Source organism: Colobus angolensis, unplaced genomic scaffold (genome assembly GCF_000951035.1).
Source record: "Colobus angolensis palliatus isolate OR3802 unplaced genomic scaffold, Cang.pa_1.0 Scaffold91, whole genome shotgun sequence".
Taxonomy (NCBI): Eukaryota; Metazoa; Chordata; class Mammalia; order Primates; family Cercopithecidae; genus Colobus; species Colobus angolensis.
Window position 1 is genome coordinate 3,827,026 of NW_012123043.1, and position 22,812 is coordinate 3,849,837.

At 45.0% G+C, this 22,812-nt stretch overlaps 1 protein-coding gene across 8 annotated transcripts in view; it reads right to left on the reverse strand.

The window, feature by feature from the left end:
- Positions 1–22,562, reverse strand: part of TMEM9 (transmembrane protein 9) — a 35,559-nt gene extending 12,997 nt beyond the window's left edge. Inside the window, exons 1-3 of one of the 8 annotated variants that reach the window (XM_011931722.1) lie at positions 22,459–22,562; positions 5,099–5,200; positions 3,000–3,091 (exon numbers count right to left, since the gene is read on the reverse strand). In XM_011931722.1, the coding sequence (XP_011787112.1) occupies positions 3,000–3,091; positions 5,099–5,164 (158 nt within the window). In that variant the 5' untranslated portion in view covers positions 5,165–5,200; positions 22,459–22,562. Of the gene's footprint in view, positions 1–2,999; positions 3,092–5,014; positions 5,201–5,392; positions 5,801–22,458 lie in introns of those variants that run through there. The other 7 variants (XM_011931720.1, XM_011931719.1, XM_011931717.1 and 4 more) reach the window with 7 other exon arrangements.
- Between the last annotated feature and the right edge of the window lie 250 nt (positions 22,563–22,812).

A 22,812-nucleotide genomic window follows, 5' to 3' on the forward strand; every position in this document is an offset into this window, starting at 1 on the left:
ATCTGCCAGGCTGCTCTCTGAATGAGCCACACTCACACTCTCACCAGGAGGGCATGGCTTTGCCACCTCGTCTCATCTTTTAACTCTCAGCTCAGCTGCCTGTGCCCAACAGCCAGCTCCTCCCAACCCCCGCCAATGCACTGCACTGGAATCCAATCTTTATTTGTGCAGTCTCCCCAGGAGATGTGCATTCCTTGAGCACAGGGTTATGTCTTATACATCTCCATATTCCCAGTTTCCTCCCTTAGGTGAGCTACACTGGGTCTTGGGTCTAAGTCATACCAGTACTGCAGTGGGATTTATGGATTTCTCACAAGGCCAAGGTGTCAGGGGCAGTTTGGAAGGGCGACCTGAGTTCTTCACTGTGGGATCCTGCTACCCAGGGAAACAGCAATAAGGAGCTGAAATAATTCTGCTGTCTCCAACTCTCCCGTGATAGTGGGCAATTTATTTAACTTCTCCAGGCCTCGGTTTTCTCATTTACAAATGGAGACTGAACTTGGTCAGTGTCTTCCAAACTGTACTCTTTTGGGACCCATAGGAACCACTGTACGGTGGGGTGGTAGTCAGGGAGGGGCTGAGGGACACTTCCCTCTCAGCCAGAGCAATTCCGACTTTACGTTTTATAGATTTTGTTTCCAAAATTAATTTTGTTTGCAGAGAAGTTCTATTTTAACAGGTCTGAAAGGCAAGAAACTAGCCAACTTATTAAGTGCCTTCCTGCTCTGGGAGTGTCTCTAATAACACATCTCCTTGTCAGACCCACCAATGGGGCAAAATTGGGGTTTCTGCCTTTTTGGCACATATGGTTATAAACTCTCAACACTAGATGGCAGGATACCAGTAAACATAGGAACATACATGGCTTGGCCATTAAACCTGAGGACCGCATCTCAGATGATTCTGGCTTTACTCTGCACAACCAAGGGGAAGGGTGCAAGTGTTCTTTAGCAGTGGACCAACGTGACAGCAAAGTGAAAACGTGGCAGAGACCAGAAGACCCACTCAAACTGGCCTCCTGTAGCCCTAGTGCTGAGGTACTCAGATCAATGTCAAGGCCCCACCCTACCCTTAAGAGGCTCCAGGCAAGCACATGATGACTCCCAGTCAAGGTCAGTGTCACTGGGTCCTAGAATCTTGGAGTCTTTCCTCCAGCCTCACCCACCACCCTTAATGGAGCTGCCCTGAGGTTCCTGATGTAAAGCAGCCCCTTAATTCTGACTTCTAAGGGGAAGAAGGAGATAAACTATAGCCTGAGAGGTCTAGACAGGACTCCATCCTCTGCAGGCATCCAACCTTAGGTTTTCAGGCCATCTATGGCTCCAGGACAGAGAGAGTGTTCCTAAATTTGCAAGTGTCTGCCTGCACAAGGAGTGTGGGATATAGCCTTGTTATCTGGTGAAGGGCTAAGACAGCCCATCAAAGTTTTTACTGATGCTGTTTGAAGTATAACCACAAGATACAAGGGGGCTACTTGGACTCCTCCTAAGTAGAAGGCTAGTGCTTCAGGAGGAGCCCATTTTCTCAGTCTGTGGTGTAAGTTTGACCATGACTATCTATGTGGCCACCAGTAAGGCACGGTATCAGCTAACATTAATATCATTAATGTTAAAGACATTAATATCAGCTAACGTTTATATAAGCACTTACTATGTGCCAAGTATTGTTCTAAGTGCTATAGTTACCTGTGCACACACAGGCACAACACACACACAAACACATACTTAACACTCAAAATACTGCCACTATTTACAGTAAGGAAATCGAAGTGCAGTGGAGACTAAGTAATCTGTCACACAATTAACAATCTGCTAGGCTAAATTTGAAGTCAGGAAGGTTGAACACAGAGTCTGTCTATCTAACTAGACTGCCTCTCAGAAAACCACAGACAGTCTCAGAGTTGGAAATCCAACTAGCTTCAAAATTCTCGAGTGTTGCTCTGGATCAACTGCGTCCTAAGCACCAAAGGAAAGAAAGGTTACTGCTTCCCCCCACCCTCACTCCGTATTTGAACAATCAAAATCGGTGGGGGGGTGGTACTGGGAGTCTGTATTTTCTCAAAGCTCATCTGCTTTGAGAAAGCAGGAGAAGCAGCACTGACCCGGACCCCTCATCTGATGCTGATTTCTTCTATAGTGACCTCAGCTCATCTGTGCTCGGGGCCCTTCAAGGATGGCGATTCCTGACTCCCAAAACTGTCTAGATTAGAAATGTTCCCTCAACTCATGCTTAAGTCGGTTTCCCTGAAGCCTTTATCCCTTGGCCCCAACTCTACACCAAGAAACCCCACTGAACATAACTGATCCCCACCAGTACCTGCTCCCACAGGTCCCACTTCCCATAACATGTCAGGTCTTAATCAATCATCGTGTGTCCCCAAGTCCTCTCCTCTTTAGGCTCTCCTTGCTTCCTTAAGCCATTCCTTCCAGGACAATGTGTTGAAACTTCCCTTCACCGCACTAGTCTCCTTTCTCTGAATGAATTCTGGGTTATTCTTCTGTTTTTAAAAGTGAGGTACCCACAGATGAATTCAAGACTCTAAATTATCTCTTTGGGCCTCTGTCTCTGCTATTATAAAATGGGTGCAAAATCCATCCCACTTACCTTACAAGGATGCTATGAGCCTGGCACAGAATATCACATGTAACACAACTTTGCGAAAGCATTAGGTATCCTACAGTATGTGGTCAGAATACCTACCTCTCCCAACTTCTCTACCACCATTCTGTATGCATCACTAAAGACCAATATTCAAAGCAAAACAACAAAATCCGCTCCTCCTGGCCAGGGACCACCCAGCTGGACTTCAAGACACCTGGGTCCTGTTTCCAGACAATTGACAACTATGAAACTGGTTCTGTGACATGAATAATTACTCCTCTGAAAGGCTCTCCATAGGAATGGGAGAGCATGCTTATCCTCCAGGGTCCAAGAACTCCAGTAAACACCCATAACTTCAGCCGGGTATAGCAGCCAGAGGCCTGTGTGTAATGCCTTACCAGTCCTTCTGGGACACATTCTGGTTGTAAATGTGCCCACTGATGTTTCTATAAGGTGGACAGATGCATTTGCACCGGATGTCTTCAGAACTCTAGAAGAGAAAGCACATGTCAAGTATGCAGAGACCCTGCCTGGGTTCAGGTTCTAGCAAGGTTGTCAACTTTCTGTTCCCCATCCTGTTACGTGAACCGTATCTATGCTCTTGAGCTTTCTCCATCCCCAAGTTCAAGTCCAGCAAGGACTGCCACTGTAGGAGGCAAGCTACAGCACAGAGTCCTAAAGACAGAAAATGTCCAGGTGGCAAATGAGACTCACAGAAAGTTGTCTAGGCCTGCGAGTCCCAAAGTAGGTACTTAGAGGAATCAGGGGAGAGGGAAGGGGGGAAATGGGTGGGTGTGTGTGTATGTGTATGTGTAGCAAAGTGGCAGTCCTTTACCCCGGACCCCACACTTGTGTGTACACCTCTGTCCAGTGGACTTGGCAGCCAGCCTCTTCCCCACATTCCATCTCCAACTTCTTTGGTATGATTGGGGAAACATAAAGGGCAAGGGTAAACAAGAAAAAGTGGGTCATTTCTGTGGGCATACTCAGGCAACCCCTTTGAAAGTTCTTCCCTTCTGGAATGAGTAAGAGATACCACCATAAATGTCTTTATTAATTAGGAATTCTGAGGACAGAATGGAAGCAAACCCCTGGCCTTAACCTTACTTCAAAGCCTGGATGATCTTTAGTTCCATAGATCTACCCAAACAGCTCCATAGGAATGTAGCCTTAAAGAATGGAAGTTATCTCAGGAGTCCTAGAACTTAGGTGGGTCACCCTTAATAATGGAAACTTCAAACTGTATAGGACTTTACACTGACAGGGCATTTTTACATTGTTATGTAATTTGATTCTCCCTAAGCAGAGTAATAGATACAACTGCTACTACAGGTGGCAGTACTAGCACCCCTAAAACAAAAATTCGAAATGCTCCCAATCTCAAACTTGTTAAGCACAGACATGACCACAAAGATGATGTTAACACTGCAGAAAAGCACCTATAGACATGGTAAAAATGTGTCATGGGCTTCTTGAAATACTACAGCAGAGTGCATTCATAACAGAACAAGAAATCGTGTCAGTCTATAAAATCAAAACGACTTCTAAGACAAAAGCTTGTTAATGAATCAGGTGACTGGCAAAAACATTTTTAAAAGCCATCTGGCAGAATGCCTTCTCATCTCTAGAGAACCCACTTTCTGGTCCCTCTACGGCTTCAAATACTACTTCTCACCTAAAAAAAAATACTGTGCACAGTAACCTTTAATCAAAACACAGCATCACAGCAGGAGACAGAAAGCCTGATGCTGCTGTGTCTAGCAGCTGATACAGGTATTCTGGTGATGCTACTGTGCTTAGTTACCCTGAACACATCATTTATTTTCACTGTATTAATAGTACATCATATTTTTTACTGTTAAGAATTTATTTGTAAGAAAATATTTATCGGTAGCATATAAATTCATTGTCAGGAACCGTGGTGATGCCAACCAACCAGACTATCCACATGGGTGCCTGAGATAGTGACACCTTTGCTTTCTGATGGTTCAGTGTAGATAAACTTTGTTTTATGCACAAAATTATTGAAAATATTGTATAAAATTACCCTCAGGCTATGTGTATACAGCATATATGAAACATAAACGAACTTCAGGTTTAGACTTGGGTCCCCTCCCCAAGATACCTCACTTTGTATGTGCAAATACTCCCAAATCCAAAAATATCTGAAACGAAAAATACTTCTGGTCCAAAGCAAAGGAAGGTACGGAGAACTTAGATAACTTCTCCACACTTCCTTGCTGGAAGTCCACCACTGATCTGTCTGATTCAGAGTGAGTCAGTGCTCTGTGCCCCACCCTCTTCCCCCGCACTATCCTTAGAGAGGCCAGCAGCCTTGAACCTGAAGGAAGACCACTAAAAAAAGTATGGTCCATAGGTGAGTGAGAGGCAGGCTTAAGGAGCAACTAGCTACCTCTGAGTCAGCCCTGTAGACAGGGTGGCCGTGCACGGTGGTCGGCGGTCGTGACCAGATGTGCTGCAGGCTCACCTCCCTCACCTTGTTGGCTTCAGCTGGGGGCACCAGCAAACACCCGACCACAGCTACCAAAGATAAGAGCTTCATGCTTATCAAGCTTGCTGGGCCAGCAAAGCCGGACACCTGGAAAAAGAGATAAGGAGTCGGAGAAAAGGAAGGTGACCACGCCACAGCCAGCACGCTAGGCCCTTAACCATCCTGCAAAGAAGTGGGAATGGGGTTGGGGGCTGGGCTCCAGGATTCCAAGGCCTGCTAAACTCGGTCGCCAAACCCTGCTTTCCATCCCGCACAACTCTCCGGCTCTCCGCCGGCCACCTGGTGGGCCCGGCAGAGAGGGCCTCGAGAGGACACCGCTGCCAGGGGCCTCCAGTTCCTTCTCAAGGCTCGGCTCTGACCCGCGCATCACGTCCCACTGCCCTCCGCCATCTCCGCCTCTGCCCGCTCCGCAGCTCCTCCCCGCTAGGGCCCGACGGGAACTTTTGGGTGCGAGTCTGGGACCCCTGCTCCGACGGCGAAGGCTGGTGCCCACCACGCCCAGAGGTTTTAGGCCAGACTGGGACCCCCAGTACCCCCGCGACCCCCGTCCCCTCCCCCAATGCCGCGTCCACGAACCTCCAAGCCCGCCGCAGCCGCAAAAAACCCAGCGGGCCCCGCCCTCTCCTAGCTTCTATTGGCTGCCAGAGACGCTCCTTAGCCCAACCTCGCTGTCGCCATGGCAGCAAGACCCGCCTTCACCTGGGCGTGGAGACTCTTGCGCAAGGGAGAGGCGGGCATTTCTCAAACCCGACCAAATCAGAAAAGGGAACGTCAGCCTTCCAAACTCCTGGGGAAGGGTCTTGCCTTTGTGTGGCCTGAGAATTCCCACTGCAGTGCTTCTCCCTTCCTTGTGTCTTAAAACTCAGCTTGTTTCATCTTGCTGTTTTAGAGAGAAAGCGCTTTATGCACTGTAAGCTAGTAACAGCAACAAAAACGATATGAGATTGAAGGGCTTTGTCCTCATTCAAAATCTGGAAATGTTATTTAGGGATCCACGTCTTTGCTACAGAGGACTTTCTGTGCGGCAACGTCTCTACCCCTACACACACACCTGAGAAGGAGAAATCGAGGGTTGGAGAGGGGTTGGTGTGCTGGGCCTGTGAAGAGTGTGCACAACAGCGTCCTTAGCCTGGTCCCCCTACCCCATTGCTGGTGCTGGGCCTGGCAAAATGGGGCAAAGTGTGCAAGGCCAGGATGCAGGGGTGGAGGGCTGCTATGGGGCAGGTGTGAACTTCTTGCCAGCTGTGAAGGAAAGAGGCCTCATCTGAATTCAGGGCACCAGACCTGGAGTGAGGACACCAGGGCTTTGGCCCTGGCCCTGCCCCTGCCCCTAAGCAGTTGTGCTAGCCTGGAAAAGATACCTCCCTTCTCTGGGCCTCAGCTTCCCTTACTTCACTTATCTGTAAAATGATTTGGTTGGATTATAAGATCCCCTTCAGCTTTGATATGTTGGGATTCCTTAGGGGTGGGTGGGAGGGGTATCAGTATGGCCCAAACTTGAGGTTGGTGGCTGGATTAGCATATAGGCTGGGTCCAGGTGGAATCAAGCCCCTCGAAGGCCCTGTGAACTGAGGTGGGCACTTATCTGGAGGCCATTGAGTTTGTGTTCCTCTCTCCTATGCTTATGCCTTATTCCTCTTTATATCCTTGCCACCTGGCAGAGTGACCTCCGCTTGGTGAGTGCTCAGGAAGTGTTTGCTAAACTGAATTATATAGAATTAAATTAAACCTAGTTGGCAGGGAGCAGGGACAGGAGGCCTGTGGTGTGATGCAAAGGTCAGGGGCTTTGGAGCTAGAGTGACCAGGGCAGGAATCCTGGTTCTTCCCTTCCTAGTTATGTGAATTTGGGTGGTTTCCTTTAGGACACCGCCTTTGGGTCTTTGGAAGTCTTTGGAATCCTTTCGGAAGTCTCGGTTTCCATGCCCATAAAATGGGATCAATATTACCAAATTTTCAAGGTGGTTGTGGGGATATAATGAGTTTACATGTGCAAAGCACCTAGAACAGCATCTGGCACAAAGAGGAAGGCTCTATAAATGGCAATGTTAGCTCATTGTGGAAGTCAGAATGGCTGCTTTGGTGAGCAAGCTCAGGCAGAGACAGGATGCCTACCTCGTGGGGGCAGAAGAGATAGTTCAAGTACTGGAAAAAGATACTTCTTCCCCCCGTATACGTTCTATGTGGAGGTGGGGACTTTCATGGGGACAAAAGCATGGGACTGAGTCTATCACCTCCAATGGATGACCCTCTGACAGACAACACTAAAGATGCCCAATGCTGAGCTCACCATCTTCCTCATCAAACAGAAGGGAGGCCTTCCACTGTCATTCAGCATTTCTGCAGCTCCTAGATTATGGCATCAAACTATCTTTGACTCCTTTCTCCTATTTCCACATCTTGTCTATCCAGGTGTCCCCAAGAAGTAGCTATTGTCACCCTGCCTGTATCTTTCCTCAGCTAGCATTCTGCTCCCTGAAATGCAATCCCTTCCTGTGTCCTCCTAGTTTCATCCTATCTTCCTCCAATTCTGTTTTCAGCACATCGCTCATTGCTCAATAATCTCTGGTAGCAAGCACCCTGTTGCATCTAATTCAGACCCCTCCACTTGGCAACCAAGCCAAGTGGTTACCATTTCTGAGCTTCCCCACCCCATCTTATCACTGGTTACTCCCCCCACTGGCTGTCCCTACATTTGACTTTGCTCATTGCAGTCCTCCATAGGATATTATCACGCCCAGCCCTGCCAGTCCTTATCTTTCATCTAATTCAACTCTCTGCCCAAGCACTTGCCTTGCAGAAGCTTTTCCCAAATAGTCCTACCTGACCCAGGGCACCTCATTCCCATGCATCCTCCATGTGCCCTGTGTTTATGAGCCATGCCAGTGAAGTGAGTCTGAACCTATTCATTCAATTTAATTCCATAAACATGTGCCAAGCACTATCTGTGAGCCAAACTCCAGGACTCACAGATGCTAGGTACCCCAGGGATACAATAGACAAATCACATGTAACTCTGCTTTCAAGTAATGCACAACCTAATAGGAGACCAATCACATGGTCGGAATGTAGCATAGAAAGTGATGTGTTGTAGAAGTGAAGCAGCCTTGTTGTCTATGGTGACACCCAAGGTTTGTTGTCTCCAGGCCATGAAGATTAAGGATGCAGACACACAAAGAATGAGGTTAAGAGTGGAAATTTAATAGGTGAAAGAAAGAGAACAGCTCTCCACTACAGAGAGGGGTCCTGGAAAAATGGGTTGCCGATTCGAGGTGAAAGGCAGGGGGTTTTATAGATGAGCTAGTGGGGAGATGGTATCTCATCTATACAGGGCACCTCAAAAAAGTTAGCACCAGGTGTGCCATCTGCATAGGGCACAAATCTCTGGCAGCCCCCAGCCCAATCTTTATTATGCAGGTGGCTTCTCTGCCTGAGCTTCTCCATGTTGCCCAGTTCTTTCTTACTGTACATGTGCTAACAAAAAAGGGAAGGTAGAGCCCCATGGTGAACATGCCTGGCCCCCGTGGTAGCCCTTTTCTATGAATGCAGCTGCCAGCAGTCCTCCGTGCAAGCTTCCAGGTTCCTTATATATGTTTGTAGCCCGATCTTTCAGGCTGCTCTGTGTTAGAAAAGAAATGATTTCTAGGACTGCTTCTTATTAGAAGGGAAGTTCTGCTAAGGACTTTTTTGTCCTTGCTATCTGCCTAAATAATTTCTATCTCCTGTATCAGAAATGCTTTTTCCCTTCAAAAATTTTTTGAGCACTGTGCTAGGTGCTGGGGATATCTCAGTAAACAAGACAAACCCTGTCCCTGTTCCCACTGAACTTGAAGTTTATTGCAAGAAAATGACAAATCAACAAGCAATGACAATTCAGGGTGGTAAGAGCTGTGCTGGGGGAAGGCTGCAGTGGCACTTGGGAAACGTAGACCAAGGGCCAGGGGAGCCCAGAATGGTGGAGAGGGTCTTTGAGGGCAGTGAGGGCCACTTGGGCTGTGCCAGAGTGGTGGGGGCAGAACAATGTCACACCCCCAAATGTCCACATCCTAATCCCTGGAACTTGTCAATATTGTCTTACACAGTAAAAGGCACTTTGTAAATATAATTAAATTAAGGTCCTTGGTTGGGGAGAGTGGCTTGGATTATCCAGGTGGGCCCAATCTAATTAGATGGCTCCTTAACAAAGGAACCTTTCCTGGCTGTGGTTTGAGAAGGAGATGGACATGGAAGTAGGGTCAGAGAGATGCTATGCTGCTGGCTTCAAAGATGCAGCAGGCAGGGGGCCACAAGACAAGGACCGTGGGTGCTGCAAAAGCTGGTCAAGGCAAGTCAATACATTCTTCCCTAGAGCTTCTAGAAGGAATGCAGCCCTGTAGACACACTGATTTTAGTTCAGGAACACCTCTGTCAGACTTATGGCCTACAGAGCTGTCAGATAATACATTTGTGTTGTGTGAAGCCACCAGGTTTATGGTAATTTGTGACAGCAGCCATGGGAAACAAATACTGCCAGGAGGGGACGGGCAAAATTTGGGACACAATTCAGGAGCAGGGTGATAGTGAGGAGGGCATTCTGGTGGGGGGCAGGGGCGGTGTAGGGAGAGCAAAGAGATGGCACTGGGGAACTGCAGGGAGAGGCATGTAGAAAAATAGCTAACGATTCAGTTTGGCTTGATGCCAGGTTGAGTGTACGGGAAGGGAGGGCAGGGAGCTCAGTGACATCAGAGTCAGAATGTGAGCCAGGAGGGAGCAGGGAGCCCCTGGCTTAGGGCTCATGGAGAGGGTGGAGACCAGGTAACATCAGCAATGCACTCTCTCCAGCAGAGGAGGCCTAAGGAAGCTCTGGAGCCTTCCACTGCTTCCTCTCAGGACTTAGCCTTCATCCTGCCCCCAAGTTTGGAGCTCTAGAACTCAGGCCAAAACCCATACCCTCTAGTTCATATCTGCTTTTATCCAATAACCCTAAAATCAGTTTGACTTTATGAGGCGAGGTCTTGGCATCGTGCCACAGCTGAGGGTCTGGGTTCCTCCTCACTCCCTGTCCCTACCACTGGTGCTCTTGGATAGGGGATGAGCGCTGTCATTACTCCCACATGGTGTCTGCTCTCCCTGGCATCAATTATATGCCCCTGCTTTTCCTCTAATCCCCACTGAAGCTTATCTGTCCAGTGTCTCATAACCTCAAGCTCCTATGAGATGATTAACTTCCTAATTTTTGCATTAGCAACCCTGTCTTAGGCACACTAAAAGATCATCCAACCTAAACAGAGAACAAAGTTCAAATGACAGAATACAGATATGTGTTAACACTCTCAAAGGGGCAGTAATGTGGGGGTACAAAGGAGCGCTTGACCCACCTCTTATAGGACATTGCCCTCTAGCCACAGATGGCAGGTCATGTGCCTGACAATGTCTTTGAAATAGTATGGACACCATCCTCAGATACCTGAGTACCTCTTATCTCTCTGGCCCTAGCAGGATTTCTCAGGCATCAGGGAAATGGGGGCACTGAGCTCAGGGCAGAGAGTGCCCTGCTGTGTAGTACCCTTTTCTAGCTTGGCAAGGCCCTGGATAGGCACATTCTTTTTGGCTGGGGTCCCCACATTTGCCTTTTTATACACACACACTGCACTCTCAACACCACTTGACTAAAGCAACTCTTAAGCAAACAGCAATCACACTTAAAAAAAAAAAAAAAAGAGAGAGATGAGGGTTTTGCTATGTTGCCCAGGTTGGCCTGGAACTCTTGACCTCAAGTGCTCCTTCTGCTTTGGCCTCCCAGTGTTGGAATTATAGGCATGAGCCCATGCGCCTGGCTGAATTACATTTTAATTGAACAAAACTTAGAATAAAAGCATTATTCTACCTAAAGCTTAATAAATGACAAACACTGGCTGGTTTACTATTTTTTTAATATATAAATGCACATACAGATGTAATATGCACACCTATATTTAAATTGATATACTAGACCCAGTTTATGTCAGGCATTCTACCAGCAGTTGCCCATTAGGCACCCTGATGTGCACCGTCCTGGGTGCTACGTGTTCTGCTCCCTCTGTTGTATTTCTCTTGGTTCAGCTCCCACCACTGCACATGTTCTTTTGGTTGTAGACTTCATGGCACTGCATAAATAGAGGATTAACAGCTCACTTTTTGGTTTCAATGTTCTTAACTTCATCAAATACCTTGGGTTTTTGTTTGTTTTTCAGCTCGCAGTAGTGAGTAGGAGGCAGCATAGGGTTGTGGTAAGGCCCTGGGACCAGAAATCATAAGTTCCGGCTTCTAGTTTGAACTTACTCCTGTCAAAGCACTAGCCCATTGGGCCTCAGTTTCCCCCTGAAAAGATTAGTTTAGAAGAGCAGTTTTCAAACTTTCAGGTCTTGTGTCTTTTTACATTCTTAAAAATTATTGAGGTTAGGCCAGGCACGGTGGCTCAAGCCTGTAATCCCAGCACTTTGGGAGGCCGAGGCAGGTGGATCACCTGAGGTCGGGGGTTCAAGACCAGCCTGACCAACATGGAGAAACCCTGACTCTACTAAAAATACAAAATTAGCTGGGCATGTGGCGCATGCCTGTAATCACAGCTACTTGGGAGCCTGAGGCAGGAGAATTGCTTGAACCCAGGAGGCAGAGGTTGCGGTGAGCTGAGATCATGCCATTGCACTCCAGCCTGGGCAAAAAGAGCGAAACTCCATCTCAAAAAAAAAAAAAAAAGATTGAGGTTATATTGGGGAAAAAATTTTTTTTAAAATTAAGGACCTTAAGGAATTTTTGTTTATCTGGGTCCTATCAATATTTGCAGTATTAAAATTAAAACAGAAAATTTAATCATATTTATGTAACAACAAGGAATTCATTATATGTATAAGCATCTTTTGGTGAAAAAAAAAACCAACCATTTTTCTAAAAGATAAAATTTAGTAAGAAGAGTGGCATTAATTTATATTTTTATAACCCCTCTTACCATCTGGTTGAATAGAAGACAGGTGCATTCTCTCATCTGGTTCTGCCTTCAGTCACTTGCAATATCACATGCCATCTAACTTTCGGAAAACCCCACTATATGCTTGTAGGAGAATGAGTGAAAAGAGCAAGCAACATCTTAGTATTTCTAGGAAAACAGTTAGAACTTGTTTCCCTAAAAGAGTCTTGGAGGCCCACAGAGTCCTCAGACCATACTCTGAAAACTGCTGCTTCAAAAGGCCCTAAGTTTCCTAACAGACCTGATATTCTGAAGTCTTTCTGATAATACTCTATGGTAGCATTTTTCAAAATACGCTTCAAGGAGTATGCTCCCAGGAACAGTAGCATGGGATGTTACTGTATGTGGGATGCAAACTGTCTGTGGGGAAAATGTGGTTTCTATGAATAAATTAGTTCGAGGAACCTTAAAGTAAATGAAATAGGTACATTTTACTTCAGAACTTTTCAGATGCTTTGATGTGATAAGACATATTGTGACTCCCTTACAATACATTATTGTGTCTAGTGTTTCCCACAGTTTTGACCACAAACTCTTTTTTGAAGAGCATCCTTCAAAACTAGTGTACCAAGGAACACACTTTGGGAAGTGCTGCTCCAGTGACTTCTAGATCTTTTCCCTGAGTATTTACAGATCGGGTTCTATCATTTGGAACCAATTTTCCTCTAAATAAAATTCTACTTATGCACTTTTTGGTTCTTTTAATGCAGATACTTTATGATAGCCATTTCTAAAGCTAAGAGAACTTCAAGTTGCTAAAATAAATAAGGTGCATTTGGCTGAAAATTAAGTGTAAAGAATATTAGTAACTATGTGAATGGTAGTATATATTTATTGGGTGATTAAATAATAATTCCACGTATTGAGCATCTACTACATGCCAGGAACCATTTTTTTAGGAGTGATCAAGAGTGTGTGGTATTAGTGGAGGTATAGACATATAGAACAGAGAACCCAGGGATAGATCTAAGTAAATATGCCCAGTTGATTTTTTTTTTTTTTCCTGAGACAGGGTCTCTGTCACCCAGGCACAATCGTGGCTCACTGTAGCCTTGACCTCCAGGCTCTTGAGTAGCTGGGACTATAGGCATGTTCTACCATGCTGGGCTAATTTTTTAATTTTTATTTTTTGTGGAGACAGAGTCTTGCCATATTGCGCAGGTTGATCTCGAACTCCTGGGTTCAAGCAATCCTCCCACCTCGGCCTCCCAAAGTGCTGGGATTCCAGGTGTGAGCCACCGTGCCTGGCCTTATGCCCAGTTGATTTTTGACAAAAGTGTACAAGCAATGAAGTGGAGGAAAGATAGCCTTTCAATGAATGGTGCCGGAACAACTGGACATACACAGGGAAAAAAAAAAGAACACTGACCAAAGTCTCATACCTTGTAAAAAATGTAGCTCAAAAAGAATCATAGACTTAAATGTAAAACTGAATAGAAAAAAATCATAAGAGAAAATTATTGGAATCTAGGGCTAGGCAAATAATTATTAACACCAAAAGCACAATCCACAAAAGAAAAAAAAAATGATCAATTGGACTTCATCAAAATTAAAAGCTTTTACTCTCTGAAAGACCCTGTTAAGAGAATAAAAATATTTGCACATGACATATCTAATGAAGGACTGGTATGTAATATATATGAAGAATTTTTACAACTCAACAGCAAAAAAAATACAATTAGAAAGTAGGCAAAAGACATAGACATTTCACTAAAGAGGATATACATATGGCAAATAAGTACATGAAAAGATATTCAACATCACTAGCCATTAGGGAAATGCAAATTAAAATAATGAAGACAGAGTGTGGTGGCTCATGCCTATAATCCTAGCACTTTGGGAGCCTGAGGCAGGCAGATTGCTTGAACCCAGGAGTTTAAGAGACCAGCCTGGGCAATATGGCAAAACCCTGTCTCTACCAAAAATACAAAAACTTAGCTGGGTATGGTGGTGCACGCCTGTAGTACCAGCTACTTGGGAGGCTGAGGTGGGACGATCACCTGAGCCTGGGAAGTTGAAGCTGCAGTGAACCGTGGTCATGCCACTGTACTCCAGCCTGGGTGACACAGTGAGACCCTGTCTCAAATAAAAAATAAAAAACCAGGCCGGGCATGGTGGCTCACACCTATAATCCCAACACTTTGGGAGGCTGAGGCAGGCAGATCACCTGAGGTCAGGAGTTTGAGACCAGCCTGGTCAACATGGTGAAAACCCGTCTTACTAAAGATACAAAAATTAGCCGGGCATGGTGGCGTGTGCCTGTAGTCCTGGCTACTTGGGAGGCTGAGACATGAGAACTGCTTGAACCCAGGAGGTAGAGGGTACAGTGAGCCAAGATCACGCCACTGCACTCCAATCTGGGTGACAGAGTGAGATTATGTCTCAAAAAATAAAAGTAAATAAATAATAAATAAAAAATATTTTAGAAATAAAAATAATGAGCTATCACTACATATCTCTCAGAATGGCTAACTATGTATCTATCGGAATGGCTAAAATAAAAACAATAGTGACAATTCCAAATGCTGGTGAGGATTTTTTAAGGGATTGGCTCACTCATACATTGCTGGTGGGGATAGAAAATGACACAGCCTCTTTGGAAAACAGTTTGGCAGTTTCTTTAAAACTAAACCTGGAACTACCACATGACTCTAGGCAATTGCACTCCTTGGCATTTAGCCTAGAAAAAAAGAAGACTTATGTTCACATAAAAATCTGTGCATGAATGCTTGTAGCAACTTTATTTAAAATAGCCCTAAACTGGAAACAACTCAGATGTCCTATTATGGGTGAACAGTTAAACAAACTTCAGTACATCTGTACCGTGAAATAGAACTCAGCCAAAAACAAACAAAAAAGGAATCAACTATTGACATATGCAACAACTTTGATGAATCTCCAGAGAATTATGTTGAGTAAAAATACCAATCCCAAAAGTTTGCATACTGTATGATTCCATTTATATAAATTCTTGAATGGCAAAATTGTAGAAATGGAAAACACATTAGCAGGTATTAAGGAGGGGTGGAGGTGGATATGACTATAAAAGACAAAGTAAGGGATCCTTGTAGTGATGGAAATGTTTTGTATCTTGATTATGGAAATGTTAATAACCTGGTTTTAATACTGTACCATCATTTAATAAGATGTTATAAGTGATCTTTGTATATTTTTCTTATAACTACGTGCAAATCTACAACTGTCTCAAAACTTAATTTTTTAAAAGCCTACCTGAATTAGTCAAGATGCTAACTTGCAATCTAACTCAAATTTGCTTTATTAAGCTGAGCCATATAAAATTGCCAATATTTGACTGCTTTCAACTTACAAAAATGGTGGTTTCATATGGTTCAACCTAATAAATACAATAAATAGTAATACATTAGCACACATAACTGGGAAATCAATCTGTAGAACCAGTTTCAGGCACAATGGGAGCCAATAGAGAAATGGTATCCTGAGGGCTCTGTCACTGTCTCCATTTCTTGGCTCTGCTTTCCTCTGTGAACTTGCTTTATTCTCAGACAGGATCATTTCACCTCATTGGAAAGATGCTGCCAATGACCTCAGCCCCGCATTGTTGTGGCTTATGAACATCAAAGAAAAAGTGACCATCTTTATCATAGCATCCATGGGGCCAATCTCACGGAAGACTCTAATTGGCTTTGCTTACGTCACAAGTTGATCCATCAACCAATTATTGTGGCCAGGTTGATGAATAATTCTGATTGGCTGTCTCCGTAGGGAGGGTGAGACACCATAATTAACTGCTGTCAGGCCCAATAGGATGCTAAGCAGGGAAAAAACAGATTGCTTGTTTTTCACAGGAATGGATAAGGAAAGGACAATGGGTAACTTGTTTTTTATTTTACTTTTCCATTAAAATTTTTCCTTAATGAGCATGCATCACATTTTATCACTTTTTAAGAGAAAATTATGTGCGTATATATATATATATATATATATATATATATATACACACACACACACACACACACACACACACTCATTATCATAAGGGTAATATTTAGGAGAGATAAAAGTCCAACATGAGTTGAAGTCTGCCAAAAATTGTAAGAATACTCAAAAAGGGCTCTTTTATAAAGTTATATTAGTAACTTAGAGATAGAAGAAGATATAGGTTTGCTACCTGGAGCCAAGCATATAATGCTTATGGTGAATACAGAAAAAGGAGAACAGAAATGCAGACAATGTTTTATGTCTATGGTTTCTGCCAAAGAGAATTGTCTTTTAATTCTCCTTCTTTCTTTTTCTTTTCTTTTTTTTTTTTTTTTTTGAGACAGAGTCTTGCTCTGTCACCAGGCTGGAGTGCAGTGGCGCGATTTTGGCTCACTACAACCTCTGACTCCCCAGTTCAAGGGATCCTCCTGCCTCAGCCTCCCGAGTAGCTGGGATTACAGGCACGCGTCACCATGCTCAGCTAATTTTTGTATTTTTAGTAGAGATAGGGTTTCACCATGTTGGCCAGGCTGGTCTTGAACTCCTGATCTCGTGATCCACACACCTCGGCCTCCCAAAGTGCTGGGATTATAGGCGTGAGCCACTGCACCTGGCCAATTGTCTTTTAATTTTAAAGGGTGGGACCTTGCTTACCCAGAATGGCAGACTGAAATGGAGGCCCTGATTGTAAGCAATTGCTCTCCACTCATGTCCCCTGATCACTTATACATGGAGTCCTAATTAGGGAAAAGGATTTAGACTGTCAGGAGCAGGGGAAAGCAAAAAGAAAAAGCAGAAAAGCTATAAGTCTGCCTTTCTTCGTGGTCCAGGACATATAGCCTTCCCCTGCAAATAACTCACCATCTTGCTGTGCCTGACTTATCACCAGACCCTCAGCTGACAGAAAAATGCAAGTTAGCTCACTGCAACCTTGGCATTATCAATATTGCATGTAGCCTCCACCAGAACACAGCACAGGCACCATCCTATAAAATCCCAGCAAATGTTTGTCTCCTTGCAGTCAGCTCCTCTCTTGCTAATTTGTCTGTTGCTTTCTTGCAATGTGTTTTTCTACTTTCTTTAATAAATCTGCCTTTCTTTCCTATGACTGTCTTGGTATATTCCTTTTACCACCCACACCCACTGGCCCCAGTTAGTCACTGCCCATGATACTATGTATGAGCTTCACAATTTTTTTCCAAGTCCATCTAGTATTGGACTTGGAAAAAAAGACTATGATTTTTTTTTTTTTTTTTGAGACAGAGTCTCACTCTGTCACCCAGGCTAGAAATGCAGTGGCATGATCTCAGTTCACTGTACCCTCTGCTTCCTGGGTTCAAGCAATTCTGGCGCATCAGCCTCCCAAGTAGCTGAGATTACAGGCACCTGCCACCATGCCCAGCTAATTTTTGTGTTTTTAGTAGAGATGGGGTTTTGCCATGTTGCCCAGGCTGGTCTCAAACTCCTGGCCTCAAGTGACCTGCCTATGTTAGCCTCCCAAAGTGCTGGGATTATAGGTGTGAGCCACCATGCCCGGCCTGACATTTTATAGTTTTTTGAAAGACTCTTCTACCAGCGGTCAAAAGGGAGAAAATAAACCCCAGTCCTGTCATATATTTCGTTTTTTAATTTTTTTAAATGGAGGTATAACAGATCTACCATAAAGTGTATAAGCCCCAGTGTACAGCTGCATGAATTTTTACACTGGAAAACTCAGGGCTAGGAGCCAGGATCCCTGGTTCGGCCACAGCTCTGCTGTTAAATCTCTGTGTGATTCTGAGTAGGGCAACTCTTTCCTTCTGAATTTCAGCTTCCCTAACTGTAAAGTGAGAGCACTAAACCAGATCATTATTTTACAAAGTGTGCTATGTGTATGCAAGTCAATTCTACGTGTATTTGGAAGAGTTTTTTTATTTTGATAGAGATGTATTTTTTTATTTTTTCAACCTTCATATTGAGTTACAATTTGCATAAGATAAAGTATACAAATCTTAATTGAAGGGTTCAGTGAATTGTTACTGTAACCACCTGATGGGTTCTTCCTTCCAGCTGCACAAACAAAATCAGTTCCTAAAGACCATGGCACTGCAGTAAACAAACAGTTTAATTAATGCGGGGCAAGCCACACCATGCGGGAGACAGAGTCATTACTCACATTAATCTCTCTGAAGGCTCAGAGGTTAGGGGTTTTTCAAAGGTAGTTTGGTGGGCAGGGGGCTAGGGCATGGGGAATGCTGATCGGTTGGGTCAGAGATAAAATTACAGGGAGCCAAAGCTGTCCTCTTGGGCCGAGTTGCTTCTGCGTAGGGCTATAGGAGCGGTTGGCGAGTGCAGGTGGAGCATGGTGTTAGACATGGAAAACACTTGAAAAAGCTGTTCTTGGGTTGTACAACAGTGACGTTATCCACAGGAGTCACTGGAGAAGTTGCATATCTTGTGACTTCCAGAATAATGACTGGCAATCATTTATGTCTACACCTTAGCTGAATTCAGGCTTCTCTATCCTCCTAGCCTGGTGGTCTCTCATTAGCTTTGCAAAGGTGGTTGAGTTTTGGGGATGGGCAATTATCCTTTAAACTATAAACTAAATGTCTCCCAAAGTTAGCTTGGCCTAAGCCCAGGAATAATTAAAGGCAGCTTGAAAGCCAAAGGCAAGATGAAATTTAGCTAGATCAGATCTCCCCTACTGTCATAAGTTTCTTACTAATTTTTGCAAGGATGGCTTCATTACCTATGCATAAACTTGTGTAACTATAGATGTAAATCATTCCCAGTTCCCCCAGGAAGCTCTTTGTGCCCTAGTTACCTTCACTATGAAGGTAACTAGAATTCTGAGTTTTTTCAACATAGATTGGTTTTGCCTGTTCTTGAACTTCCTGTAATTAAATCATATAGTAACTACTCTTCATCTGTGCCTGGCTTTTCCAGGTCATTATTATGTTTGTGAAAATTATCCATATTGTTCTATGTAGCAGTAGTTTATTCATTTGCATTGCTAAATAGTATTCCATTGTATGAATATACCACAATTTAGTTATCCATTCTATTGCAGCTGGACATTTGTGTTGTTTCCAGTCTTTGGCTATTGTGAACAAAGCTACTACTATTGTAAATGTCTTTTGGTGAACATGTGAACTCATCTCTCGGGTATATACCTAGGAGTAGAATTGCTGAGAAATAGGGTACTCAGGGTTATCACTATACACAATCTTGTATGAATCTTATATGAATATATACAGGTGTATTTTAGGGGAGGGGGATAAAGATGATCTTAAACTTTTTCAGATTCTTACAGAGATTTTCTAATTTAAAAAGGTTTTTAGGCCAGGCATGGTGGCTCACACCTGTAATCTCAGCACTTTGGGAGGCTGAGACAGGTGGATCACTTGAGGTCAGGAGTTCAAGATCAGCCTGGCCAATGTGGTGAAACCCCGTTTCTACTAAAAATACAGAAATTAGCTGGGCGTGGTAGCAGGTGCCTGATCCCAGCTAATTGGGAGGCTGAGGCAGGAAACTCGCTTGAACCCGGGAGGCAGAGTTTGCAGTCAGTTGATATTGTACCACTGCACTTTAGCCTGGGCAACAAAGCGAGACTGTCTCAAAAAAATATAACATAACAAAACATAACATAACATAACATAATATAAGATGGTTTTTAGTGTCCTGGTAAACAAAATCCTGGAGCGGGGGGCGTTATTTTTATTTTTATTTACTTATTTATTTTCAAGTCAAGGTTTCACTGTGTCACCCAGGCCGGAGTACAGTGATGCTATCATGGCTCACTGCAGCCTTGACCTCTTAGGCTCAAGAGATCCTCCCACCTTAGCCTCCCAAGTAGCTGGGACTCCAAGCTTGTGCCATCATGCCCAGCTAATTATATGTTACCTTTTTTTTTTTTCTGTAGAGACGGGGTCTCACTACGTTGCCTGGGCTGCTCAGAACTCCTGGGCTAAAGTGATTAGAGGGAGGGTTTTAGAATGCACACATTTGTATAAAGAACTTAGATGAGGAGAGTGCACATGCTTAGAAAATTGCGGAAACTGCAAAGCTGTGTGTAGGTATAGAGGTGGGTAGGGGAAGAGGATATAGGAGCAGGGAATATCAGGATCCAAAAAGATACTGTAAGGTTGAAATGAAGGCTGAATCTAAGTTTCCCTTACGCAAATATGACTGGGACAGCTAAAAGTAACTGAGGATAGCTTAGTGAATAGCACAAGTGTAATGTGACTGACAGGAACAAACAAACAAGCTAATTTGACCTTAGGCTGAATTAGAGGAACTTAGGACCTAAGAACTCATTTTCTCTAGAATAAGGGTAGTGGTGATCCACCAACTCTGCACCAGTAGCCTATAGCTGGGTGCTCTGTTCCATGTTAGGGACACATGCTCCAAGGAACACAGACCAGAATGCATTTAGAGGACAGTGGTCAGTGTGGTGAAGGCCTTGAACCCTGCCACATGAGAAACAGCTGTAGGAAATGGGACATTGTCCTGAGAAAGAAAAATCTTGGTGGTGATAGCAGTCTTTGGCTATCTGAGGTGATGTCATGTGGAAGAGGAATGAGTTGCCCAGAGAGATTTCTTGCTGTCACTGACAGTGTTCACACATTTTTTTTTTGGATGGGCACTTGCTGAAGCTATTTCAGAGGGAAATTAAATATCAGATGAAAAGTTTGATGAATGACTCTGAGTTCCCTTTTAACTCTGAGATCCTGTGAATCTGGCTGTGTGACCGTGAGTTGGTCACTGAACTTGGAACATTAGTTCTTCATCTGTAAAATAATAGAGTAGACTAAGGATTCTGTAGCGCTGAACACAATCTACTGAATTGCTGCCCAGTGAAGCTAGGTGGTATTACATATTCCCAATCTTCAGCTGTGACTCCTGCAGTTAGGGTACTTTGGTTGTAAGCAACAGAAACTGACTGTTTAAAGAAAAAAAAAAGAGTTTGTTGGAAAGAAGTGGGAAATTCATATAATCTATGAAATGACTGAAGAACAAGACTTGAAGAAGGCAGAAACTAGAGCGTCCTCCCCTGGTATGCCATGGGGGTGCATTGGCTGTGATGGATTTTTCCCTTATTCTTAGGTCACTATTCAACATTCAAAGTCCAGATGACAGAGTCAGTCCCTTGGACCTAACTTGGCCTCAAGCCTGCTCCTTGGCAGGAAGGTCAGGACACCTTGATTGTCGGCCCAAGGTCATTCCCCAAGATGAAATCAAAAGCTATTACTAGAACAAGACCAAATAACATGTCCCCTACAACCTCCACCCTTTTGTCTCCCATTTATGATAGCATATCAGACTCAAGAGAGTGAGCAGCATTATGATGGAAATAATCTTCAATCTCTTTCAACTTACCTTTAAAAGCAAAAAATGCACTCATCTGGATGCTCACATTTTTACCAGTAGTAGCCCACATGACATGTCATAACTGGGTGCTGAAATGCTGACAAGTCTGAGAACACGACTCCCCTAGGAGACAGACACACTGATGGGCTTGTGCATTCACAAACAGATATCGGATGCCTACTATGTGTCAAGGCCTGTGCTAGACACCGAGACTCATTAAGTCAGTGCAAAAAATGGAAAGGTTAAATGTTTGCCCCCGGGTAAACGCAAAGGGCAAGTGCATTGCATCAGGGTTAAACAGGGTGGGGTTGGCCAAGGAGGGATTCCTTTCAGGCCCGGGCCTCGCAGCCCAAACATGGCCCGCCCTAGCCCCACCCCCGAGTGACCCCACACTCCAGCCGTCCAATCCCGTCGCCACCCTGTCCAGTCTCCACCACGGGAGGCTCCACTCAGGGTTCAGGCCGCCTGGGGCGTTTGCATTCCTCTGTGGGAGATGGCGCCTCCCAGAATGAGAACGTTTGTGTCCCGGGCCAGCAGGTGTTACCTGAGTAAGACTGAGATTCTCTCACCAGGCGACAAGGCTTGTTGTGCCCGAGACAGGCACAGCTCAGATTCCCTCCCCGTGGTAATTAACCCAGGGAAAAATGTAACCAATCCCCGAGACTCGGGCCTCCAGCCAGCCGCCCGCTCGCTCAGTCCTTCCCCACGCGAGGGCCAAGCCTGGAAGGATTGCGGGGGGGCGGTGAGGGCGGCGGGTGGAGGTGGGAGGGCTTGAGATGGATCCCGGCTGGGAGGACGTCCCAGGCCCCCTGCCGGGCGGCGGGCTAGAAGCGTGAGGCGAAGGTCATGGAAACCCAGCGGGGACCCACCGCGGGGGTGCGTCCCGGGCGTCCCGGGCGCCGCGGCGATTTACCGCGCCTGGAGGTCACCGCTCCGCATCCCAGGGCGGGGCAGGAGGCTGGGTCCTACTGATCCCAGAAGACATAGCAGCACGGAGACACTAATCCGCTGTTTTTACACATAAACACTTCACACGAGAGAGATTACGTACCTCACATTGCAGTCATAGAGGGATCTGTGGGTGTTAGAGGCTTTCAGCTCCTGCTCTCGGGTGCATTGTGGGACAGAGCTTAGCAGGGAGGGAGCAGAGGCCGCGGCAGCCTCGCGGGTTCTAATCTCCCACCTGCCGCTCGCCCTAGATCATAGGGTCTCCCTGGACCTCAGTTTTCTCATCTGCGCAGTGGGTTAAACTAAAACCTGTGCATCTCTTTGCCTTTTAAGGATAAAACTGAGACTCCAAAGAATGTTTGGAAAAAACACGTCCGGAGTGTGCAAGGGTGTCTTTGAACTGTGGATCTCATATCCCTGTCTGGCCTGCACATTTGCTCACCAAGGAATGCCAATT